At 37.0% G+C, this 23,145-nt stretch overlaps 1 protein-coding gene across 2 annotated transcripts in view; it reads right to left on the reverse strand.

Moving 5' to 3' along the window:
- Positions 1-23,145, reverse strand: part of ACVR1C (activin A receptor type 1C) — a 98,114-nt gene that overhangs the window by 8,037 nt on the left and 66,932 nt on the right. The window contains exons 3-8 of one of the 2 annotated variants that reach the window (XM_034954306.4): positions 20,920-21,159; positions 15,366-15,596; positions 9,639-9,806; positions 7,904-8,060; positions 6,288-6,412; positions 3,765-3,895 (exon numbers count right to left, since the gene is read on the reverse strand). In XM_034954306.4, the coding sequence (XP_034810197.1) occupies positions 3,765-3,895; positions 6,288-6,412; positions 7,904-8,060; positions 9,639-9,806; positions 15,366-15,596; positions 20,920-21,159 (1,052 nt within the window). The remainder of the gene's footprint in view (positions 1-3,764; positions 3,896-6,287; positions 6,413-7,903; positions 8,061-9,638; positions 9,807-15,365; positions 15,597-20,919; positions 21,160-23,145) is intronic. The other variant, XM_063595378.1, reaches the window with a different exon arrangement.

A 23,145-nucleotide genomic window follows, 5' to 3' on the forward strand; every position in this document is an offset into this window, starting at 1 on the left:
GAATTGATGGATCGCATGTAATAGAGAGTACAGCCCACAGCACACAGAAAGTTTCAGATCAAGATGCCAGCCAGGCGCAGTGTCTCATGCCTGTAATTCTAGCACTTTGGTAGGCCGAGGTGAGAGGATTGCTTAAGCCCAGGAGTTCAAGACCAACCTGAGTAACACAGGGAGACCCTGTCTCTACAAAAAATTTTAAAAACTTAGCCAGGCATGGTGGTCCCAGCTATGCAGGAGGCTGAGGTGAGAGGATTGCTTAGGCCCGGAAGTTCAAGGCTGCAGTGTGCCAGATCACATCACTGCACTCTAGCCTGGGTGACAGTGCAAGACTCTGTCCAAAAAAAAAAAAAAAAAAAAAAGGCTTAGAAAGCCCTCAATTTAAGGATGACTATTTCCCTGAAACCTTCTAAGGCAAATTGCCTAAGTCCTTCTAACGGAAATTGCCTAAGTCTTGGCTCTTGGTGAAGGAAAAAACAAGCCCGTGCCTTTAAACATTGCAGTAAACCTGAGCTCATAATAAAAATTCACAAACACATGAGGAAAAAAGGTACCATAAGCAAGAGTCCATTGTAAATAGTAGTTTTGGCCTATAGAAACATTAGATGCTAGAATTAAATGATATAAGTATATAAAATATGTTTTTAAAAGGAAAGAGAAATACAAAATATGAGTAAAAAATGAGAATGTTTCAGAAAGTAATAAAATATCTTGATATCAAAAATATAACAACTGGCCAGGTGCGGTGGCTCGCACCTGTAATTCCAACACTTTGAGAGGCCGAGGCGGGTGGATCACCTGAAGTCATGAGTTTGAGACCAGCCTGGCCAACATAGTGGTGCATGCCTGTAATCCCAGCTACTCCTGAGGCTGAGGCAGGAGAATCACTTGAACCTGGGAGGTGGAGGTAGCAGTAAGCTGAGATCATGCCACTGTACTCCAGCCTGGGCAACAAAGCAAGATTCTGCCTCAAAAAAATAAATAAATAAAGTAGCTATGCAGGACCATGGACTAGAGTTCAGGAGAGCACGAATTCTGCCTCCAGTTTTGAGCAACATATACGTTGTTCACTTCTCTGCCCTGACTCCTCATTATCCTCTAAGTTCCATGATGACAGGATTGTGGCCCCCTCATCGGCATATCCCTATGGACTGAGCCAGGCTTGGCACATACAAAGAGTCTAAATGCTCTAAAATAAAGGTTCAAAAATAAATAAATAAAGTAGAAAACTCGATGGATGAGTTAAATGGCAAATTAGACATATCTGAAGGCAGAATTAAAGAACTGAAAAATAAATCTTGAGAGATACATACCATAATGACACAAATATAGAAAATACGAGTGAATAAAAAAAGCAAAGTGTAATGAAAGCTCTAACATACATCTAATGAGTTCTCCAAAACTGAGTAATAGAAACAATGAGAGAAAAAACTATTTGAAGAAATATGACTCCAAATTTTCCAGAACTGAGGAAAGCCACAAACCACTAGAATTAGATAGTCCAAATATTCCAAGCAAGATTAACCAGAGACATCTATACTGAAGACATCATAGAGAAACTGCAGAATGCTGAAGACAGAGAAGTTCTTAAAAGTAGTCATAAAGAAAAGATAAATTAACTAAAAATTTATTGATTGATTATTGCTGACTTCTCAATAGCACTAATGGAAGATAGGTAATAGTGGAATAATAACTTTAAGGTGTTTAGAGAAAATAACTGTTAACCTAAATTTCTATGGCTAGACAAACTATTTGTTCAAGATTGAGGACAAAATAAAGACATTTTGGATACCCCCAAACTGAAAAATCTTACAACCACTAGGTCTTCTCTAAAAAAATTAAATAAAATACTTTTAAAGGATTCACATCAGGAAGTCAGAAAATGATTTGAGAAGTAAGAAGAAATGTTGAGCAAAGAAAATGATAAACATGTGAATAAGTCTAAATAATGATGGTATAAAATGAGGCCAATATCTATTACATGAGATTGACATAAAACAAGACAGAAACAAAATACTGGACAAAAAATGCATATATCAGGAATGTACAAAATTGTTCACACTAAAATGACTATGTTGGGTCTATTCCAAGAATGTATATTTGGTTTAACACTGGAAAATCTATAAATGTAAGTCATTGCATTAAAAAACTAAAGCAAAATGCTGTATCATCACCTCATAGATATAGCACATGCTTCTATTGTATGGAATACTACACAGCAATGAAAATGGACAGATTATAGCTACACATATATAATGGAGAGTAAAAACATTTTGAAAAGAATATCTACAGTAAGTTTCAATCATGTAAGTTTCACAAATATGCAAAAGTAAACAACATATTGTTATTCTGGATATGTGTATATATTCTAAAAAAATACATATAGTAAAATTCAAAAGCAAAGCAAGAAATTAGTAAAGAAATAATTGATTATAATATAAGTAACCTCTCAGAGGGGTAAGGAACCTTCAAAGGTATTGAAAATGTTCTGTTTTTCAAACCTGGTAGTGGATTCACTAGTTTTCATTCTATTATACTTTAAACACTGTAAGTTTATATTGTTTCGTGTACATAAATTATTAATATTAGAAAATTTTTAATTTAATTTCAATTAAATTATAAATGCTTCAAAATTTGCTTCTCAAGTATGTAGGTAAGACATCTACACAAAATATAAAAATAACAAAACACAAATCTTGTGTTTTGAATTAGAAATTAGAAAAAGGATTGAGAAACATGATTAAATTAGAAAAGGGTTGAGAAACATGAAGGAAGAGAAAAATGAGGCAAAAAGGCAACTATATAAAATATTCCCCAAAACAAAGCCAGACTAAAAGACATCACCTAAAAAAGATCTCATTCATTACATTAAAATATGGCAAAAAAAAAATAGACAGCAATAACTGAAATGAGAGAGATTAAAGTATCAGAATGGTTCTGGAACTAGTTAGATGGTTTAGAGTCTTTTTCCCACCTTCTACTCTTTTTCCTTGTAAGAGCTAGAAAAAATCTCTATCTTCACATAAGGCATAACAAGCATTGCAATAACCACTTACTATTTGTCTAGTACATTATGGTTAAATACTGGTTTGCTGGAGATGACAAGATAAATAACAATGGAGTCTCTGATGTGAGGGAGCTTTTCTAATGAGAGAATAAGTTCAAACTTTAGCAGGTTAGAGATGAGGTATAACTTATTGAATGTAAAGATGGTTGGAATTGTAATATTCTGTGTGGCAGAGACATTAACTACCCACTGAGTCTACCCATGTTCCCTGCAGTTCCTAGCCCCCCTGCAGGTGGTGGGACCATGTGACAAGTTCTGGTAGGAGCCATAAGTGGAAGAGATGTGTGTCACCTGATGCCAAAGCATTAAAGGGTCAGTGTGTGATCTTCCAGCTCCTCTCTTCACCTGACCTAGAGATCTGGAAACTATGTGTCCAAGGATCAGATCAGAGTGATTACTGAGTTACTGCAATGAGAACAGGTGCCATGGAGAGTTGCCTAACCTGCAGAGCAGTTTGTGTAAGCAAGAAATAAAGTCTTGTGGAAAGTCACTGAGATTTCAGGATTTGCTACTGTCATGTAACCTAGCATTATGCATGCACAGCACTAAAGGGGAAAAAAAATCCTTCTGAAGACTTATAAAAAGACATACGTCTACATATATGGAATGAATTGGAAAAACTATATGGTCTCTGAAAAGTCTCCCCGATACTCACCTCAAAAATATAATAAGAAAAATATAGATAAAAACATGGCCTTACTTCACAACTTTGCCACTGGTTTGGGATACTTGGTCGAAACTTCTGGTCACAAACAACCTTTCTCATTTCCTCTATCGAGGGATCTGAAGGCACCATGTCATAATAAGGCAATTGGTACTCCTCAACAATTCCTGTAAGAAATTTGTATAATAAATTTCCATGTGCAAATAATAAACAAAGATGTCTATTTTAAATAATACCAATTAAGTTTTCTAGGCACAAGTGACACCCCAGGGAACTGGAAAGTCAAGTTTATTAAAATAATGTGTCACTATAAAATCAAGGATATAAGTTTAAATCATCCAGTTGAATAGTTACATAAAGTTAAATTTTGTATTATAAATGTTTTCATAACTGTAAAATTTATATAAGATTATATAAAATTATAATATAAAACATAATTTTATAATTATATAATATATAACATTTCTATTTTATAATTATATAAAATAAATTTTATTTTTCTATTATTAAAATTATGTAAATTTTTACTCAATTAAAATGCCATTATACAATTTAAAAGTGATGCCTACTTTCTTCTGATTATGAAATTTGTAGCACAGCTTCATTGCTTTGTGAATGAAGTACGTATATTTTCCCATCAGATAACTTTTTCAAAACAAAACAGCTCTCTCTCTTTGAAAACTTTTAGGCAATCTTTTTAACGTTGGGTTTCTTACATTTAGACTTTAGAACTACTGAACCTGAGAATGTTCTGGAGAAGAAGCCAAAGGTAGTTGAAGATAGACAGTTCAACATGAAGATTAATATTTAAAGAGTCTCAAAGACAAAGACGACCTCAATTATTAGAATACTACTTAAATTCCAAGAAATCCCTTATAAAATCTTTTTAATTAACTTCAGTGCTTTTAACTTAAAATATGTAAGACATGCCATAATACTAGACAACTAACTACAATTCACGTCTGCTAAATTACTATTTTTACAGTTGAAGAAAAGTTAAGGACAAAATCTAAAAGCAAATCTAGACTAATATCAATATGAAATTTTTACAAAAAATTATTAACATGTTTGAAATCTTGCTATTTGCCGTGCATTGCCTTAAGGCCTTTACAGGTTTTAACTAATCAGTCCTCAAAACTACTGACTAAAGAAGGTACAACATTATTTCTGTTTTGTAGATGAGGAAACTGAAGCACAGAATGCTATGAATTTGTTCAGACACATAGAGCTAGTAAGTGGCAGATCTGGAATTCAAACCCTAGTGTCCATGTTCGGCACCACTATAATTCTATTGCTTCTATAAACAGTTGTAGATCCCTGAATGTTTTATAATATCATCTATGAATAAAAGAGAAAAAGTATGTATGTTTGCTCATTCAGACATAATTTTAACCTTAGAAGCTTTGCATAAAGTCTGCAAGGTTTTTTAAAAAATGAGATTAATGTAATGCAAAATGACATCACTACAAAGTGCAGAAAAAAGACAATAGTTTAATAATGGCAGGTCTTTAATCGAATGTTTACTGTGAACAGGCTCTGTACTAAAAGCTTCACATGAATTAATTCATTAAATCCTTAAAGCCCATGGGATCAGTTTTTGTATTATCTTCATTTTACAGATGAGAAAATTACAACCAAGTAACTTGCCTGAAATCAGACATTCAAGGAATTGCTAAACCAACGCTTAGTCCTAAGTCTGTCTCACTTGAAAGTGGAAACTCTAAACCATTTTCTACCAGCATTTAACTTTTTCTCCACTGATGCAACTGTTTCATCAGATATATTTACAGGGCTTCCCCCTCCCTAATTCTTCCTCTCATTATTAAGTACTTTTTTTTTTTTTTTTTGAGACAGAGTTTCGCTCTTGTTGCCCAGGCTGGAGTGCAATGGCGCAATCTCAGCTCATGAGCCACCATGCCCGGCATGCCTGGCTAATTTTGTATTTTTAGTAGAGACGGGTTTCTCCACGTTGGTCAGGCTGGTCTCGAACTCCCGACCTCAGTGATCCGCCCGCCTCAGCCTCCCAAAGTGTTGGGATTACAGGCATGAGTCACCATGCCCAGGTGCATTATTAAGTTCTAAACTACTGGGAGCAGTAAAGGTAGGAAGTTTGTCTTTGCCCACCTCTTCCCATACCTTTATCCAACCCTACAGTATTTATCATATCACAGGGAAGAAAAAAACAAGAAAAGCTTAAGAAACTGAACCCTTCAAGTCCTGTTGCCTCAGCAAATCATTTAACTTATTTGGGATATAAGTTAGGAATACCAGCTTACAGCTTACAAACTCAAATAATTTTCAAGTACTTCATAAAGTGTCACATGGAAACAAAAATTATCAGGGGAACTGTCACCCCACTAAGCAGTAATCACAATATAAAATCTCCATTACATGCAAGATATCCCACTTTTGCCACTGGAAATATATCACCAAAAGGTATTCTCTTAAATACTAAGAAACTGATTGAATATAGTGCTTAGGGGAAAAAGATAGAATATCACATCTTGTATTCAGAGTATCAAGGAAAGGCAAACACAAAGGATATTTCCAAAATTTTACCTCCGACTGAACACCTCCGGGCTATTTCCCAGTAAACCAGACCAACAGAATAGATGTCAGCTCGTTTGAAGGACTCAAAGATATTCACATTCATTGTATCATCAAGCATTTCAGGAGCCATATACCTTCAAAAACATGTACATTTCAGATTCTGTCTATGACTTTATAGCAGTCCAGTGAAACAATCTTAATAAATTAAGATAGCTTACGCCATTTTAAAAGGCAGATTTGAAGCACTATAATAGAATAAAATTAAACAATAATTATTGGCTCAACCATCAAGTGTGTTCAGCAGCACTCCACCCATACTTTCTCTCAGTGAACAATTTTATTACACATTGGCTCCAAAAAAATATAGCCACGTTTGAACAAGAGTCAGTATAAGAAATCTACAGTCCATGGGCCTGACTGAGCCTTGCTGTACTAGGGAGATTTTGGAGATTTCCCAGAATACTGAAGTGAGGATGCAACACCCTCCCAAGTTCTTGCAAGGGTGTTAGATCCTCTGAAGGAATCCAGCATCCAAGGCTTCCCTGAAGGTTCCTGATGTGGGGATAATCAGATGGGCAAGGTAAGGCTTTTCTTGTATAGGGAAAAGAAGTTCCTTAGGGCTGCCCAGTGTGAATAAACTGCCCGGAAGTGTTCCTGGGGCTTATGAAAGTCTCCCAGTGAATCACAAGAGGCATTCACAGGCACTGTCCTGGAATCTCAAATATGGCTTGAAGGCCAGGTATAGCAACTTAGAATTTCTCTACTCTCAAGGGCCTTTAACAACTCCAAGAAAATATTTTGGTTGTTTCTAATTTCAAGGTCATGAACTCTGGAATTTTGCCAAAGTAATGTAGAGCCTGAAATTCAAGTGAAAATAATTGGAATTAGGCTGGCCATATGGCCACAGGCTGGCTATAACAAGAAAAACACCAGAAATCCCATTCCTAATGGGCCTGACCTGACACATGTGTGGTATATGTTGTTACTTCATGCTCATTCTTAATCTTCAGAGATTCTGTTCCTTGAAAGTGGGAATTGTATCCAAATTCATATTATCTTAATACATATCAATTTGGGAGATTTAATAATAAGTAAAAGTATAGGTAATACATAAATTGTTATATAATATATTTAAAGAATAAGGGAATATAGTAGCACATAAGTGTATTCAGCATATAGAGTCCCTACCTATCTACTTCAACATATTGATTCTGTGTCTGTTGTATAGAATCTGAGTATGTAGAACTAGTCCTGAGTTTCAGTTCATTTATGGGATATAAAAGCTTTGGAGGAGCTGCATACTGCTGACGTTTTTTTCTTATCTGTAGGAAAATGCATTCTCAGAAAATGGCACACTAAAAATAATACACTACTATCTCTTCCATCATTTCTCTCCACTGGACTCTGTACCTAAATGGCTGCAATCCATATGGCCCAAAGTGCCAGCTCTCCTTGCTTTATAACCATTGCACCCACTAACTTCTCAGTGACCCAGAGAAGACTTCTGGATTTCTTGGGCCCAGTGGTTTCCTATTTGGACCTGAGCCTCCTCCACACACATGAGGACATTCATGCTTATTGGGCACTCTCACATCTTACTATGCTACCCAAGTCAGTCATCTTACCTCTTGGTTCCCACTTTAGGATTCTGAGGTATGTCGATAGTGTTCAGTATTGAATCATGCTTCACAGCCAACCCTAAGTCCGCTATGGCACAAGTTTCACACTTTTTCACTAAGATATTCTTTGATTTTATGTCTCGATGAGCAATAGCAGGTTTACCTATGAAGCAAAGAAGAACATATTCATTTTTTTCTTTACCAGAGACTGTTCAAGAGAAATCATTCTGAAGACTTAGCTCAAAATGAGCTAATTCAAAAAGAGTTTTCTTCAAAGCTCTTGTCACTATCTAAATTATCTTGTTTATTTATGTACATGCTGAATCATCTGTCTCTCCCAAGTAAACTGTAAACGAATAAGGACAGTAGCTGTTTTGTTCATCACCATGCCTCTATTGCTTAGAGCACTAGATGACTAGATCACTAACAAACATTTTTTAATAGATGGGGAAAGAATTAGTACTGCTATGTGCTCATAAGAACATGGCAAATATTGTTTTACAAAATAAGTCTGAAAACTTCTATTACCCCACACCAGCAGTTCTCAATTGTAGCCAAAAGATCCCCAAGGTCCTTGCAACTCTTTTCTAACTACACATCTGTGTGACGCCATCTTTTCTTCACATATTTCAACCAAAACAACATATGAGAACAGACGGAATGAAGAACAGGTATGAAAGTCCAGACATTAAAACAGACATTAAAGGGATTTGCAACAATGTAAAACAAAACCATTATTTTCACTTAATCAGTTTTTGTATTAGAAAAAAAGTTGTTATATTTAAAATATTTATGTTAACAATTAATTGGTTATTTTAAGCAAATTAATAAGTACTTTTAAATTCCTCAGTTTTAATTTCTAATATTGTAAATAGTAATAGAGATAAGCTACATACACAAAAACCTTTGTAGTCCTCAATAATTTTAAGAGTGTAAAGAGATCATGAGTTCAAATGTGAGAACCACTGCCCTGTCTAGACTAATTGACTCTCTAGAGCCAACCTCTTAACTCAACAAATAGAAATGGCAGTAGGTACTATTTAGCTTCAAGTACGTGATATACAAATATTTTTTTCAAAATCATATTATACTTTCCAATTACTTTTTAATTATCAAAGGTAAACATTAAAATTATTTGTATTCTCTGGATTTGTATTCTCTTGCCACTAAAGCAAGATCTCTGGGTACATATGCTAAATGGCAAAGATAGAACCACTAGGAATAAATTTTTTAAAATATTATTATGGATAAGATACAAAATAGTGAGCAACTGATGAGAGTTGGCTATATCATGACAATACCTTTAGCTTTAAAAATTACCTTTATTGTTTCTTTACTTTTTTTTTTTTTTTTTGAGACAGGGTCTCGCTCTGTCACCCAAACTAGAGTGCAGTGGTGCAATCGTAACTCACTGCAGCCTGGACCTTTCAGGCTCAAGTGATCCTCCCACCTCAGCCTCCCAAGTGGCTGGGACTAAAGGCATGTGCCACCACAACCAGATTTTTTTTTTTTTTTTTTTTTGGTAGAGATGGAGATCTCACTATGTTGCCCAGGCTGGTCTCAAATTCCTGGCCTCAAGTGATCCTCTCACCTAGACTACCAAAATGCTGGGATTATGGGTATAAGCCACCGTGCCCAGCCTAAAGAAATAATAATTAATTACTCCTAATAAATTAAAATATAACTAAGTACTTCTATCCTCATATTCAAAGTGGAAAAAAAATGAAAAGGAAATACATACCTTGTGTACCAACAATCTCCATATGAAGGTGTGCCAGACCACTAGCAATTGAGAGCGCCAGCTTGATCATTCCAGCCACGGTCACTATATTTCTATTCAAATAGTCATATAAGGAGCCCTGTTCATGATATTCAGATACCAGCCAAAGTTGAGTCCAAGTTCCATTATCTAACAAGAAAATGTAATTTTGTTGTTGTAAATACATATTGAGAAAGAAGCCAAAAGCTTTTAACAAATATCAGTGTTTAATCTGTATTGTTAACAAAGCAAAGTTAATTGCTTCAGTGGTAATGCTTACAGTCCAAGTTAGTAAAGAAAAAATTCTCAATGAATTCCTGAAGATATTGATATGTTGGAACTTGTTATATGTGCCCACCATAAAAATAGAAAGTTGTGAGGTTGTGATTGATTCTAACAACTGAACAACTCCTTTCTTATTTCCTCTCTATCAATACCTGCTGGCAATAGTAACCACATTATAGGAGAAACCACTGAGAGATGCATTTAGGCTCAGTGTGTGTTATAAACTACTCTGAGCTTTTAAGAAAAATTATACCAATAAAGATCAGAAATATAACAAATTTATGCAAAGTATTATTTCTATCATAAAAGCTCTAACATTCTAAAAATGTTGATGTTATTCACCTTTCAAAATATAGAGTTGATTATTTTCCCCAAAAGCTTATAGTAAGAGCCAAACACTATTACTAGACATTTTCAAATGATTTACCTCATTTAGCCAAAACCTAATCCAGCTTATAAAAGACTTTTAGAAAAGAAATTACTCTAAAACTTTTCTACATATTAGTAGAGTGAGCTTTAGCTTTTGAAATAAAATGTCTACAGTAACCCTGGGCAGTCCTGACTAGTTCTGACACTCAGGAAAAGGATCTATAATGAACATTTGCTAAGGACCTATCTGGCCAGATGCTGTATATACGACAGCTCTTTGTTATCCAAATATTTAATTTCCAAATCTGGGTAGTGATAAAATTTCCTAAGAATTTAAAAGTCAACATAACATGGTAAAGCTCATTAACATACAACATATAAAAATAACCCTTACTCACACCTCTCTCCCTGATTGACACAAGTGGCTATCTTGCCCTCTCACATCAATGCTTTTGTCAGACAGTTGACTAAAGAGTGAAACTGTCAATGTTGCAAAAGGTAAAGGAATTAAAAAATGAAAGTGAAGTTAGAGATCATTTGGAATCATGCAAAAAGCCACTGACAAGTTAAGAGATGATAGAGGTAGACCAGTTAAACTCAAGAAGAGAAAACCAAGGATAATATGTCTTGTGCATATTATTATTATTATTATTATTTTATTTTTATTTATTCATTTTTTTGAGACAGCATGTCGCTCTGTCGCTTAGGCTGGAGTGCAGTGTCGCAATCTCGGCTCACTGCAACCTCTTCCTCCTGGGTTCAAGCAATTCTCCTGCCCCCACCTCCTGAGTAGCTGGGATTACAGGCGTCTGCCACCAAGCCCAGCTAATTTTTTTATTTTTTATTTTTAGTAGAAACAGGGTTTCACCATGTTGGCCAGGCTAATCTCGAACTCCTGACCTCAGGTGATCCACCCACCTTGGCCTCCCAAAGTGCTGGGATTACAGTTGTGAGCCACCGTGCCTGGCCAATGCATATTATTTTATAATCCAATAAACATGATTAAACTAGCCCATGAAGATGATCCATGTACAGTCATAACTGCTTTGACAGCACTGCTGATTAATCCAACCAGTAGGCAGTTCAGCTCAAGATTAGGAGGGAAAAGAAAACATTCTTAACAGCTAAATGAGAAATGTCTCATCCTCAGTGATCTGGATATAGTTTCAAAGTATATGTAGTTACAAATTTGGAAAGAACTTTTTTGGTTAGCCATCTTGCCTTTACCCCATTTCTGCTTAGCAAATCAGAAATGGCAAATCATCAGTAAACATAATTATGGCCAAAATGTATGCTAAATGCTAAGCCTCTCTTTTTCCATCCAATTAATAATGAGTACTTTTATGATTAAGTTTATATTAGATAAAATTAACTATAGGTTCTTAATTTTCACAGGCAATGGTGGATCCCTGACATTAATAGATAATTTGTCTTAACCCTTTTTTAGATTGGGGTTACAATCTTGACTCTACCATAAAGTTCTTCATGAGTATTACTAACTGGAGCTAAAGTTTAAAAGTTGACTGAATCAAGTTTTCCTCACTTTTGTTACCTATTAGGGGCACTAATGAACAGGTAGATGAGTAACAATTTCGTAAAAAAGAAGAGAAAAAGCATAGATAATCAACGAATTTTATATCAAATCTGTGATTACACAAGCATGGGTACAATATTTTATGAGTACTTATTTTATTTTATTTTATTTTTCTTTATTATACTTTAAGTTTTAGGGTACATGTGCACATTGTGCAGGTTAGTTACATATGTATACATGTGCCATGCTGGTGCGCTGCACCCACTAACTCGTCATCTAGCATTAGGTATATCTCCCAATGCTATCCCTCCCCCCTCCCCCTACCCCACCACAGTCCCCAGAGTGTGATATTCCCCTTCCTGTGTCCATGTGATCTCATTGTTCAATTCCCACCTATGAGTGAGAATATGCGGTGTTTGGTTTTTTGTTCTTGCGATAGTTTACTGAGAATGACGATTTCCAATTTCATCCATGTCCCTACAAAGGACATGAACTCATCATTTTTTATGGCTGCATAGTATTCCATGGTGTATATGTGCCACATTTTCTTAATCCAGTCTATCATTGTTGGACATTTGGGTTGGTTCCAAGTCTTTGCTATTGTGAATAATGCCACAATAAACACACGTGTGCATGTGTCTTTATAGCAGCATGATTTATAGTCCTTTGGGTATATACCCAGTAATGGGATGGCTGGGTCAAATGGTATTTCTAGTTCTAGATCCCTGAGGAATCGCCACACTGACTTCCACAATGGTTGAACTAGTTTACAGTCCCAGCAACAGTGTAAAAGTGTTCCTATTTCTCCACATCCTCTCCAGCACCTGTTGTTTCCTGACTTTTTAATGATTGCCATTCTAACTGGTGTGAGATGGTATCTCATTGTGGTTTTGATTTGCATTCCTCTGATGGCCAGTGACGGTGAGCATTTTTTCATGTGTTTTTTGGCTGCATAAATGTCTTCTTTTGAGAAGTGTCTGTTCATGTCCTTCGCCCACTTTTTGATGGGGTTGTTTGTTTTTTTCCTTTAAATTTGTTTGAGTTCATTGTAGATTCTGGATATTAGCCCTTTGTCAGATGAGTAGGTTGCGAACATTTTCTCCCATTTTGTAGGTTGCCTGTTCACTCTGATGGTAGTTTCTTTTGCTGTGAAGAAGCTCTTTAGTTTAATTAGATCCCATTTGTCAATTTTGTCTTTTGTTGCCATTGCTTTTGGTGTTTTGGACATGAAGTCCTTGCCCATGCCTATGTCCTGAATGGTAATGCCTAGGTTTTCTTCTAGGGTTTTTATGGTTTTAGGTCTAACATTTAAGTCTTTAATCCATCTTGAATTGATTTTTGTATAAGGTGTAAGGAAGGGATCCAGTTTCAGCTTTCTATTGTCTCAGCCCAAAATCTCCTTAAGCTGATAAGCAACTTCAGCAAAGTCTCAGGATACAAAATCAATGTACAAAAATCACAAGCATTCTTATACACCAACAACAGACAAACAGAGAGCCAAATCATGAGTGAACTCCCATTCACAATGGCTTCAAAGAGAATAAAATACCTAGGAATCCAACTTACAAGGGATGTGAAGGACCTCTTCAAGGAGAACTACAAACCACTGCTCAAGGAAATCAAAGAGGATACAAACAAATGGAAGAACATTCCATGCTCATGGGTAGGAAGAATCAATATCGTGAAAATGGCCATACTGCCCAAGGTAATTTACAGATTCAATGCCATCCCCATCAAGCTACCAATGCCTTTCTTCACAGAATTGGAAAAAACTACTTTAAAGTTCATATGGAACCAAAAAAGAGCCCCATCGCCAAGTCAATCCTAAGCCAAAAGAACAAAGCTGGAGGCATCACACTGCCTGACTTCAAACTATACTACAAGGCTACAGTAACCAAAACAGCATGGTACTGGTACCAAAACAGAGATATAGATCAATGGAACAGAACAGAGCCCTCAGAAATAACGCCGCATATCTACAACTATCTGATCTTTGACAAACCTGAGAAAAACAAGCAATGGGGAAAGGATTCCCTGTTTAATAAATGGTGCTGGGAAAACTAAGTACTTATTTTAAATATCAGAAAGCTGATGCTCTGACTTGCTCCATGAAACTCAAAAAATAACAAACACTACTTGGCACCGTTAATGGTGGCCTCAAGATACAAATCGTGCTCAAAGTAACATTAATAGAAAAGTTCACTAAAATTGTCTCACTTGCCAGCATTCTAATACAATCAAAAGAGATAATATTTTCAGAAAATTTGAGTCTTGAAGATGAAGGCTGTCATACGGATGAAAAATACAGCCCTAACAAAGTTGAACATTCAGCTAGTATTAATTGGTATGTCTGTATTGGTTATTAAAATATTGAAATATTTCTGTCCTGGTTGGTAAATAGCTGCTATTCAAAACTCCCGGGCCAGGCGGGGTGGCTCAAGCCTGTAAATCCAGCACTTTAGGAGGCCGAGGGGGGTGGATAACGAGGTCAGGAGTTCAAGACCAGACTGGCCAACATAGTGAAAACCCTGTCTCTACTAAAAATACAAAAATTAGCCAGGCGTGGTGGCAGGCACCTGTAGTTCCAGCTACTTGGGATTACTTGGGAGGCTGAGGCAGGAGAATCGCTTGAACCCAGGAGGTGGAGGTTGCAGTGAGCTGAGATCGCGCCACTGCACTCCAGCCTGGGCAACATAGCGAGACTCTGTCTCAATAAAACAAACAAAAAGTTCCAATGATACTCCTTTGCCCTAGACACCCAGATCCCTCCGTATCTCTTCATGACCAAGCAGCAACTAATGGGTAAACCTGGCGTGGCAGAGTTCTCCAGGATTCTGTTCCACTTGAGGCTTCTGTTCTGATTAGTTGGTTCCTGCACCAAACCAGTCAGCAAACATTTTAAGCACCGCCCTGGCTATCTGGACATCATGATTTCCCATCACTCATTTGCCCTGCTTCATTGTATGGTTATGTATATTTATCCGTGGGAAAGAGGAAAGGATTTTATATAAATTAGACTTTCATATAGACTTTCTTAAAACGAAGAGATGGGCTGGGTGCGGTGGCTCACGCCTGTAATCCCAGCACTTTGGGAGGCCGAGGCGGGCAGATCACGAGGTCAGGAGATCAAGACCATCCTGGCTAACACGGTGAAACCCCGTCTCTACTAAAAATACAAAAAAAAAAAAAAAAAAAAAAAAAAAAAATTAGCCGGGCGTAGTGGCGGGCGCCTGTAGTCCCAGCTACTTGGGAGGCTGAGGCAGGAGAATGGCGTGAACCCGGGAGGCGGAGCTTGCGGTAAGCCGAGATTGAGCCGCTGCACTCCAGCCTGGGTGACAGAGCCAGATTACGTCTCAAAAAAAAAAAAGAAAAAGAAAAAGAAAAAGAAAAGGAAAAAAAAAAAAAAAGAAGAGATGAATTTATTTTTTCTTATCTGATACTAGACAACATTTTTTTTTTGAGACAGAGTCTCGCTCTAGACAGCATTTTTTACTTGTTGAACACAATTAGATTGGAAATACCTTTGTTATCAGCAGCAATGAAACCAAGGATGTTTTCATGTCGCAGCATGACCGTCTGGTAAATTTCTGCCTCACGAAACCAAGATCTTTCATCTCTGGAGGAGAATATTTTCACAGCCACATCTTCCCCACACCATCTTCCATGCCACACCTCACCAAATCTACCTTTTCCTACTATTTCCTGAAGCACAATCGTCCTTGCAATTGTCCTTTGAACCAACAGAGGTAGACCTAACCAAAGAAAAGATGGAATTGATAATTAAACACAAATGTCAGAAAAGAACTCTCAATAATCAGTTTTCAGATTTTAAAAAAGCAAACATTTAAATGCTTTAATAATTTTATCTATTTTGAAGGAATAAGTACCATTATAGCAAACTTATTTAATGTCAAAGCATGCTGAAAAAAATACTTCAAATTATGAATATGTATTTGTCTTGTCGTATTCACAAGTAAAAATTTTTTGAACATAGCCTGCTGCTACAGATATCTGATTTCCAAGAATTGCTGCAAATCTCCTTCATTTGCCCATCAAAGCCAGTCAGGTTACTAAGTACACAAGAGTAAAAGCAAAAAAAAAAAGAAGTGTTAGCCTCTAAAATAAAATGTATGGTTCCTGGTACAACTGGAAGAGCAAAATAATTATTTGTGAATTTTTTCAAAACCAAGCTCAAATTGGAAAGTGAAGAATCAAAGACAATGATCATGTGAGATAATGATATTACACTAAAAGCAAGATATAGTCAAATAAGATATCAAATGAATATTTTCTGCAGAACAAAAAAAAATTTTCAAAGAAAATATATCCTGAATGTATGTATAACGCTTATATTCTTTGAACTACTAACTCCACCTCTAGAATTCTGTCGCAAATACTTAATGCAAAATGTAGAAAAATTTATGTCAAGATGTTTAATATCTTATTATTATTTATAGGAATAAAATAAGTAAAAGTGTCAGGTAATGGAATAATTGTGAAATAAAGTGCAGAGATTAAGAGCACAGGCGGATTCAGATTTCAGCTCTGCCACCTGGTAATCATGCACAAGTTATTTCACCTGTCTGCGCTTCAGCTTCTTCATCTGAAAAACTGGGGATAATCAATATTACGCATCTCGTAGAGATGATATGAGAATTAATAAGCATGTTCAGCACCTAGCACAGTATCTGGCATATTACACGTTCAATAATGGTTAACATTATGTTAATCTTAGGATGGCTTACTCAGAGCCAATAATAATGATGATGCTTATGAAGAAGTATTTAATAACATGAAAAAATACTTTTGCTATAATATTAAATAAAAACAGCATAGTACATTTTATTCTTATAAATATAAGTGTATCTAGCTATTCAAAATATGCACAGAAAATAAGACTCAAAAGGAAACATGCTAAATGTTATGATGGTTATTTCTCTTGGTGAAACCGGGGTGAGTTATGATAGTCTTCTTTCTAATTTTCCACATTTTCTTAATTTCCACAATTGACATTTATTACTCTTAAAATCAAAGGAAAAATAGTTAAAGAGATTACAGTCTACATTTATTCTGAAAAGTCACATTTAGTTACTGTTTTTGTACTCAGACAGCTAGGGAACCCTCATAGCAATGACCCTGTCTTGCGGGGGCTTTGGTCCCTGCACCTAAAACTAGTCACTGCTCATTCATATGTTCTCATATGGACATATAAGCACAGGCTAAATAAGCACAGACTACAAATCTGCTGTTACGGATCTCAACAATTAGTCACAAAACCCTACAGGCAGAAAGTTCTTTTGAAATTATCTGGTTCAACCCTATCATTTTAGAGATGGCAAAACTGAGGCCCCTCGATAATCAAAGTCTTTCCCAGGATTATGCTGCTAGTGAGAGGCAGACCTAGAACTAAAACACTGATCTTCAGTGCAAACTGTTCCTGTCTAGAAGCAAACTATAAGACTGTTTTTGTTTGTTGGTTTGTTTTGTTTGTTTGTTTGTTTGTTTGTTTTTTGAGATGGAGTCTTGCTCTGTCAGGCTGGAGTGCAGTGGCATGATCTCAGCTCACTACTATCTCCACCTCCCAGGTTCAAGCGATTCTCCCACGTCAGCCTCTTGAGTAGCTGGGACTACAGGTGTGCACCACCATACCCAGCTAATTTTTGTATTTTTAGTAGAGAAGAGGTTTCACCATGTTGGCCAGGCTGGTCGCGAACTCCTGACCTCAAGTGATCCACCTGCCTCGGCCTCCCAAAGTACTGGGATTACAGGCGTGAGCCACTGCAACCAGCCTGGACTGTTTTTGCAGGCAACAATCAATTTTACTACTTGACCACACACTAAAAGTTATGCTAACAATTATTAGGCCAAATCTCAATCTCAGTCTCTCCCTTCCTCCTGCTAACCTATAGTCTTATCCACATACATACATGCACACTCACAGAAACATCACTACCAACAACCAGCACTACCCAAAACACAACAAATGGATGGAGAGCTAGATAAGCTTATGCTTTCAAACTGCAAATTAATCAAGTACATAATCAGTGGTGCAGATCAGGAACAAAGTAAGACAACAATATATAAAGTACTCGAGACAGCAATTAAATTGAGACATTAAAACTCGATAAAATTTGCTTTGGTATCTTTCAAAGCAACCACCAAAATGAATCTAATTCTTCTGTTATGCACCTAGACATTTCATTTGAAGATACATGGATTTTTGCTTCTCCCTGTAGGTTCATTTCAATCTTTTAACCAGGGGTTGTAGAAGGTTAGCTTTCAATAATGTCACCATCAGTCAGAATTGTTACACCACAAGAGAAAAGCAGCAACCTACCCAGTTTCTTGGAAGCCATCTGAGACACCATCATTTCTCATCAGTACATTTTCCCCTCTTGCAGGCATTATGCATGTCTTTGAAATTTGTCCCTGACCAGGTCAAGAATACGCTTCACAGTTTTTGTTCCTTAGCATCTGACAAACTGTCTCACATTTAAAGTTACTGGCCAATTAAGAAAAGCAGAGGGAATCAGACTCCCCCCTCCTCCAATCCCCTCCCTACAGGTGAGCTTTTATGACTGAAGCCTCACTGCGGATACACCCATTCTCTGACTATCAAAGGCAGGGAGGCCTTCTGTTACTTTCAGCCACTGGTCACTGCCAAACGTATGCAACTGGCTTTGGGGGAAAAATGCCTAAAGCTCTTTCAGATTGGTATTTAAAGAAATCATCCATGCTTGGGTACATTTACTACTTTTTTTTTTTAAATGAGAGATCTTAGAATAATCTGAAAATGAGAGAGTCCAGAATCAGTAATTCCAGATTTAGGTTTAAACATGCAAAAAACACAAGAAAATGTAACATTAATTTTTGATTTCTGCCCTAGCCCATGACTACTTTCTCAAACTAAATCCCCGTCTCTAGCATTAAAATCTGAATTGCTTTCATTTGAAAGGAAAATCTTTGGTTATCTTAAATGTATTTAAGGAATAGTTCCAAAATGCACGTTTTTATCTAACATCTTCAGATAATTAAAATGTTTTTGGGGATGGGGATTAAGCAGAGAGTTATTTAACCTCTTGAACCTTATAAAGAAATTATATAAGGTTTCAAGAAACTTGCCATAAATCAGAGGTCTCTGTGCCTAGAATGTTGTCAATATTCAAGAAATCAGGGCACAGTGGGCCTCAAAGTGTCAGAGTCAAAGAAGGAAACAGTATTGAATATCAACAAGTTTTAATTTTAAAGAAAAATGTGGCCAGGTGCAGTGGCTCACACCTGTAATCCCAGCACTTTGGGTGGCCAAGGCAGGCAGATCACTTGAGTTCAGGAGTTTGAGACCAGCCTGGCCAACATGGTGAAACTCCATCTCTGCTAAAAATGCAAAAATTAGCCAGGTGTAGTGGGGCACACCTGTAATTCTAGCTACTTAGGAGGCTCAGGTAGGAGAATCACTTGAATCCAGGAGGGAGAGGTTGCAGTGAGCCAAGATAGCACCACTGCACTCCAGCCTAGGCAACAGGGTGAGAATCTGGAAGAAAAAAAAAAAGAAGAGAGAAAGAAAGAAAGAAAGAAAGGAAGGAAGGAAGGAAAAGAGAGAGAGAAAGAAAGAAAGGAAAAGAAAAAGAAAAAGAGAAAGAGAGAAAGAAAGAAAGAAAGAAAGAAAGAGAAAGAAGGGAGGGAGGGAGGGAAGGAAGGAAGGAAGGAGATGAAGGAAGGAAGGAAGGAGACAAAGGAAGGAAGGAAGGAGACAAAGGAAGGAAGGAAGGAAGGTGCCAGTTGTCTAGCCAATAATTTATTTTAATTTAAATTCTGGTTTTTAAAACTTTGCAGTTTGGGGGTTTTCTTACCAGTATTCTTCCTTTGAAAGATGCTACCTAATGTGTACAGTGATGGTGTAAACATTTAGTCTTCGTCAGTGGGAGGCCAGGTGATTTTGCCCCAGAAGGAGCGAACTATCTGGGTTTGATTATGCTTTTCTTTTCTGATGAATCCAAAGCAGCTTCATGCTAAATATGGATGCACATAGAGATGTTATCAGCCCTCTGTTGCCTACCTCTGTTAATTGTTACTGCCTGGATTTTCCCGAAAGCCATTGGCAAGGGAGTTCTTCAGAATGTTGGGCTACTATCTTAATGATCCTTCCAAAACAAGAAGAGATGCAGGGGCCTCTGAAGTAGCTTACCTAGGGTTACTCTTGTTCGTATTTCCATAAACCATGAGCTGGCAGGATTTCTGGATATATATATATATGGAATCCCCTACCATTTTAGGGAGTTTGTTATTCTGGGGAAAACTGTCCCCCGACTCCCCCAACCTCCTGCCAAAAGATAAAAAAATAAAAAATAAAAATAAAAAACCTTCAAATGCTTTGTGTTGTGAGAAAGGCTCATTTAGGCTATAATACAGCCTGGTACTTTGAACGCTTTACCTGGGGTTCTGGAGTTCCATTAAAGAGGAAGACAGTCATGTATGTAACCATAGCCAGCAAAAGCCAGCACAGGAATGCTGCACTGCTCTCTTTAATCTTCTGTTTCTTTGCTTTAAGAACATATTCTTGATTTAATTTCAGGTGAGTTCTCTGTTAGCTTCACACACATCTCAGGGGGTGTCTATAGATTCTGAAAATCCTCATACCCACAAGCAAAAGAGCTCAAAGAACACTACTTTGTATAACCAACATCTTTCCCTCAGAACTCAACACCTTAAATACTACAACCCTAACTCTTTTGTGTCCATAAAACATTATCAACAAAGCAACAGTGATTGTTAGTAACCATAATGGGGGGAAGCAGGGAGGAGAGAAGGGAAATTGCTTTTTTGCTTCAGAAATAAATTCTGAAGGAAAGTGAATGTAAGAATCTGAACACCTAAAGCTACAAAAAGACTTAATTCTATAGGCCATGATGGTTTTTCTCTTCCTCAGGTACTAAAAGGAGTTCCTATACCAGAGCTCACCATGTATCCTTTCAAGACGGACTTCATAATATTTGGGCCCTTTTTGTTAAAAAGTTTTTATTTACTTTTAAATAAAAGTGTTTTCTTATTTTAAAAAAATGGACAATGGTAACATACCAGAGCCAGATCCAGAGGCGGTCACATCATAAATCAGATCTTTCAGAGTTTTTCCAGCATTTACCAGATTGCACTCAGAGAGTGGTTCCTCCACATTTGGTCTCTTTTTCTTCCTGTAGGAGCACTGTCGACCCTGGCATGCCCATACTGTCAGCATCGCAGCTATGGACAGGAGGCAAACAGGCACAGTAATAATGATGGCCAGCTCCATGGGTCCAAGTTTTGGGGCATTTGGTGATGCTACAGTTTAAAGAAGAAAGAACATGACCATAAATCAAACCATTTTAAGTATTTTTGGAATTGGAATTGCAATCACCAAAATTTCACATCCAGAATATTCAGCTACACAGTATGCACTTATGTTCATTGGTAAAGGCTCTCTGTGGTATAAGCAAAGATGGAGAAAAAAAAATGAGATTAGGCTGCAGCTAGGAATGGTTATGGCAGATGACAATAAGAAATATGATTAGGATAATGGAAACTAGCCCATGGGATCTGTTTTAGGATCTCTGAAGCATTTCACTCTTTTCTGTCTACTATTTTCCCTCCATTATTCAGCAGTACACTATTTTTTTTTTTTTTGAGATGGAGTCTCACTCTATCACCCAGGCTGGAGTGCAGTGGTGCGATCTGGGCTCACTGTAACCTCCACCTCCTAGGTTCAAGCCATTCTCCTGCCTCAGCCTCCTGAGTAGCTGAGATTACAGGTGCCCACCACCATGCCCAGCTAATTTTTCTATTTTTATAGAGACAGGGTTTCACCATGTTGGCCAGGCTGGTCTCAAACCCCTGACCTCAGGTGATCCACCCACCTCAGCCTCCCAAAGTGCTGGGATTACAGGCGTGAGCCACCATGCCTGGCCATAGCAGTCCTCTTTTAAAGCATGTACATTCATTCTTTCGTGCCAAAATAATTATTGGGCTCTTGCAATGTGTTGCTGCTATTCCAGGTACTGGAGATACAATGGTGAGGAAAGAGCCCAAATTCCTGTTCTTGAGTCATATATGTTCTCATTCATCTACTAAACAGATGTTTAACACAAAAGCAAGAAAGAATGGTGCTACCAAAAAAAAAAAAAAAAAAAGCAGGGAAGAGAGAAGGAGTGATGGTGGGATGGAAAGGATTAAGGAAAGGACTGTGAATTTTATTCTAAAAAGTTGTTTCAGGGTTTTGGTAGGTGAGAGACACGATCTAACTTTTATTCTGAGTGGCTGCTGTGTGAATAGACACTAGAGAAGCAAGAATAAAAGTGAATAGGCCAATTAGAAACCTAATGCAAGAAGACAGTTGGGAGACCGTGGTGTTGGCTGACAACCTTACCTAAAATAGCACTTATTTACCATTCCCTGTACACTCTCAAGACCCTTGTCCTGCTTGATTTTAATTCCTAGCTCTGATCACCACCTGACACATCATATACTCATTTATTGATTACCCAATTCCCTCCAGAGGACATAAGCTTCGGGAGAGGAAGAAGTTTGCCTGCTTTGTTCCCAGCCATATGTCCAGTGTTTACAATGATGCCTGACACATAGTAGATGATCAGTAAATAGTTCTCAAATGACAGAATCACTAAAAGTTCTACTAGTGGTATTCCTATAAGAGACAAGACTTTTCATTTTAGAAAAATAAATGTGATCATTGAAACCAAGTAACATAAGGATATAATTAAATTTGTGATTCTAATTTTAAAAACACATGAAGCCAATTTTTTTGCTTAAACTTCATCTTGCATTTAAGAAATCTTTTTTTAATTTAGAAAAAAAGTGATACATGAAAAATCTATGATGACAGATAATTTCCTGTGTTTTTCAAAGAAGTTATTTTGACACATGAAACTGACACATTGTTCATTTCCTTTTCGTTGACTAAAGATAGCCTCTGCATCAATCCCATTTCATCCCCTTGTCCTACTACTGTGGTGTTGATTTTTGTTTTTAATAAATCTTAGAGCATATTTGATAGACTATGGGAGCAGAATTGAGGAGACTTAGGTTCTCAAAACATCAAGGAGAAGGAGAGGAATCCAGGTTCTAGAGAGAGAGAAACCACTTCCACCTGTGGGCTACCATCTTCTTGCTGTGAACCTTTGGCAAACTGCCTCCCCAGATGATTTTTCACAGGACAGAGAAAGAATGGGAGACTATGCTTGGAAAGCAATAGCCTGACACCAGCACCTTAGCATCTAAACAAATTGCAATGATAACGGGCCTTGATAGTTTCGC

Source organism: Pan paniscus, chromosome 13 (genome assembly GCF_029289425.2).
Source record: "Pan paniscus chromosome 13, NHGRI_mPanPan1-v2.0_pri, whole genome shotgun sequence".
Lineage (NCBI taxonomy): Eukaryota > Metazoa > Chordata > Mammalia > Primates > Hominidae > Pan > Pan paniscus.